The sequence below is a fragment of the Phanerochaete carnosa genome, assembly GCF_000300595.1.
Source record: "Phanerochaete carnosa HHB-10118-sp unplaced genomic scaffold PHACAscaffold_908, whole genome shotgun sequence".
In the NCBI taxonomy this organism is placed as follows: Eukaryota; Fungi; Basidiomycota; class Agaricomycetes; order Polyporales; family Phanerochaetaceae; genus Phanerochaete; species Phanerochaete carnosa.
The window spans coordinates 1-2,315 of NW_006768535.1; the positions used below are offsets into that span (position 1 = coordinate 1).

General features: G+C 53.0%; 2 protein-coding genes across 2 annotated transcripts; one reads left to right on the forward strand and one right to left on the reverse strand.

Annotated features, from left to right (window-relative positions):
• Positions 1-161: 161 nt before the first annotated feature.
• PHACADRAFT_203181 (uncharacterized protein) lies at positions 162-562 on the forward strand (the record flags this gene model as incomplete). The annotated part of the gene is made up of 3 exons (XM_007403241.1): positions 162-210; positions 268-431; positions 485-562. The coding sequence occupies 3 exons, from the start codon at positions 162-164 to the stop codon at positions 560-562; spliced, it is 291 nt and encodes a 96-aa protein (XP_007403303.1).
• A 313-nt stretch (positions 563-875) lies between these two features.
• Positions 876-2,253, reverse strand: PHACADRAFT_203182 (uncharacterized protein; the record flags this gene model as incomplete). The annotated part of the gene is made up of 8 exons (XM_007403242.1): positions 876-1,010; positions 1,076-1,152; positions 1,203-1,599; positions 1,654-1,683; positions 1,740-1,807; positions 1,868-1,947; positions 1,995-2,013; positions 2,067-2,253. 8 exons carry the CDS (start codon positions 2,251-2,253, stop codon positions 876-878), a joined length of 993 nt encoding a protein of 330 aa, XP_007403304.1.
• Between the last annotated feature and the right edge of the window lie 62 nt (positions 2,254-2,315).

The following is a 2,315-nucleotide window of genomic DNA, read 5'->3' on the forward strand; positions in this document are numbered from 1 at the left end:
ATGCGCATTAACAAGGTGCGTTCCCGAGCGTCTCGCAGGGGTCTCAACGATACTGATCCTTTGCAAAGTTCCGTGGCCATTGCCTCTGTCATCACAGTAAACCCCCCTCTCCATCTATATACACACCGTACAGCTGACATCAGAGCCCACAGTACGCCGCCATGCCGCACAATTTTGTCTTCATCGCCTTTGCCATGGTTCTGCCGAAACGTGCGGCGTCCGCCACGTTCTTCATACCTGCGCCAAAACGCTGACATGCGGGAACAGTGATGCTCAACTCTCTGCTTGCACTGCTTAATTCGCGCGACATGCACGCTGGTCAGGCCATCTCTGTCCATCTCTCGAAGCTCGCGAGCATCCTCGGGCGTTCGGGCACATCGGACGGCTCGCAGGCCGTCTGCAGCATGCCGGACGGGGTCGCCAAGGACCAGGTGCGTTGGATCTGGTTCAGTATTTTGCTGCATTGGCTGAGCTGTGCTCGTAGGACGTTGAGATCCCTGGGCGCGTCGTCGATGCCTCGTTCGATTCGGAGTCGCAGGCCTCGCGAAGCGCTCTCATCTGAAACCTGCCTACCTATATGCGCTCCTTATTCGTCATTTATTGCTCCTGCCCGCAGGTGCGGGCTTGTCTCAAGGTTTGACGACATTCTTTCTCGTAGCGTTCGTTATGACTTAGATGTATGACCATTGTACAACAACGAGTCTGGCGGGCTTCGGTCATCTTAGCTTCAAAGAAGAAAAAAGGAACTACACGTTTGGGGACAGATCTGAAGTGACAACGTACGCAAACTGAGAGGAATATGGGACGCCACATGCTGTGCTGACATCGGGGTGTAAAGCTCACTCCGAGTGCCCCAAAAGCCATTACGAATTACCTCACATATTCATAAAATATATTGATTTAGTTGTAGTGAGCGGTAAGACGTGATGCTCAGAAGCATCGACTCGGCCATTTTTCACTTCGCTAGTGAATTCGCGTAGCTTCTTGAAAAACTCGACCTTGTCCCACCACTGAAAAGAATCGGAGGGGGCGGTCAGTAAAGTATCGCACTACGGAGCGGGAGAGTCTGGTGTACCTGGTAGGCGACAACACGAGCAGACGGGCTCGGGACGACGAAAAACCAGGTCTGGTCTATAGACGACGAAAATGATCCTGCCCTGACAGTGAGCAGAGATAACATGCACCAGGCTGAAATCACGTACCAGGTTGGCGGTGCATGACTTTGAACGGCTGCATGCCCCAGTTGAACGAGTGTTTCGGCACCTTGGTCTTGCTTCGCTTTCGCGGTGTAGGCGAAGCATCTATCGCCTCTGGTGAGCCGTCGTCCCGAGAGTGGGTCGTGCTGTCGAAGAACCTGGACTTGAGAGGCGAGGCACGTCTCGACGGTGTTGACTGACTGGACGGCGGACTCTGGCTCGAGGGGCTCAGAGAGGGCAAAGTCTCTTTTGAAGATAGCGAAGCAAGGCGGTATGCCTCGCGCAAGAAGACTTCCCATATTCCTTTCGAGAGGAAGCAGATGATCCGCGGGCGGTACTTTGCGAGCTTGTTCATCAACGCAGGTACACCTTGGCGCATCTCGTCTGCCGCGAGCTCGGATTGCTATCACAGTGTCATGAGGCGTGTAGACGCACAGACATCTCTGATACGACATACCTCGGCTGTCGGTCTGTCGACCAGATTGGTCTACAACGACGTTAATTCGAATGAGCCTATTCATACGTGACTCATCGTTCACTCACCAAGCCGAAGTTGTACTTGTCAGGCAGTGTATAATCCTCATCAGGTGACAGCAGGACGTCTGTTAATCCTACACTTATCCTTCATTTGAGCTGGATGAGTACTTGGGCACGGCGCTCGCAAGGCGCACCAGATTCGTAAAGACCCAACCAAAAGTGATTAGTCGAATGTGCATAATGATGGCCATTCTCCGCAGAGGTATATCCGGGGCTACGACCAATCAGTAATTATGCACCTTGTGGAATAGAAGGACCAACTTGATACCGCAGAAGACAACTAGAAATCATGTTAAGTGACGGGAGAAGCGTTAATGGTGCGAAGGAGCTTACCATCAAGTCCCCGCTCCAAGTAGTCTGGCAGCATATGCAAATGTTCATACTTTTCTGGCGGAGCGTACGGTCGGCTCGGCTTCTTCCTTGACTTCTTCCGGGGCGACCTCTGGGTGACAAGCAAGGTAGGCAACCGGGTCATCTTTCGCCGGAGGATCGCTCTGGACTCTCGTCCTCGAAGTCGCATCCTGTGTGTCGCCGCTTCTTGAGCTGGGTGTCTTGGAGGGTGAGTAATCTAAGCTCTCGAGA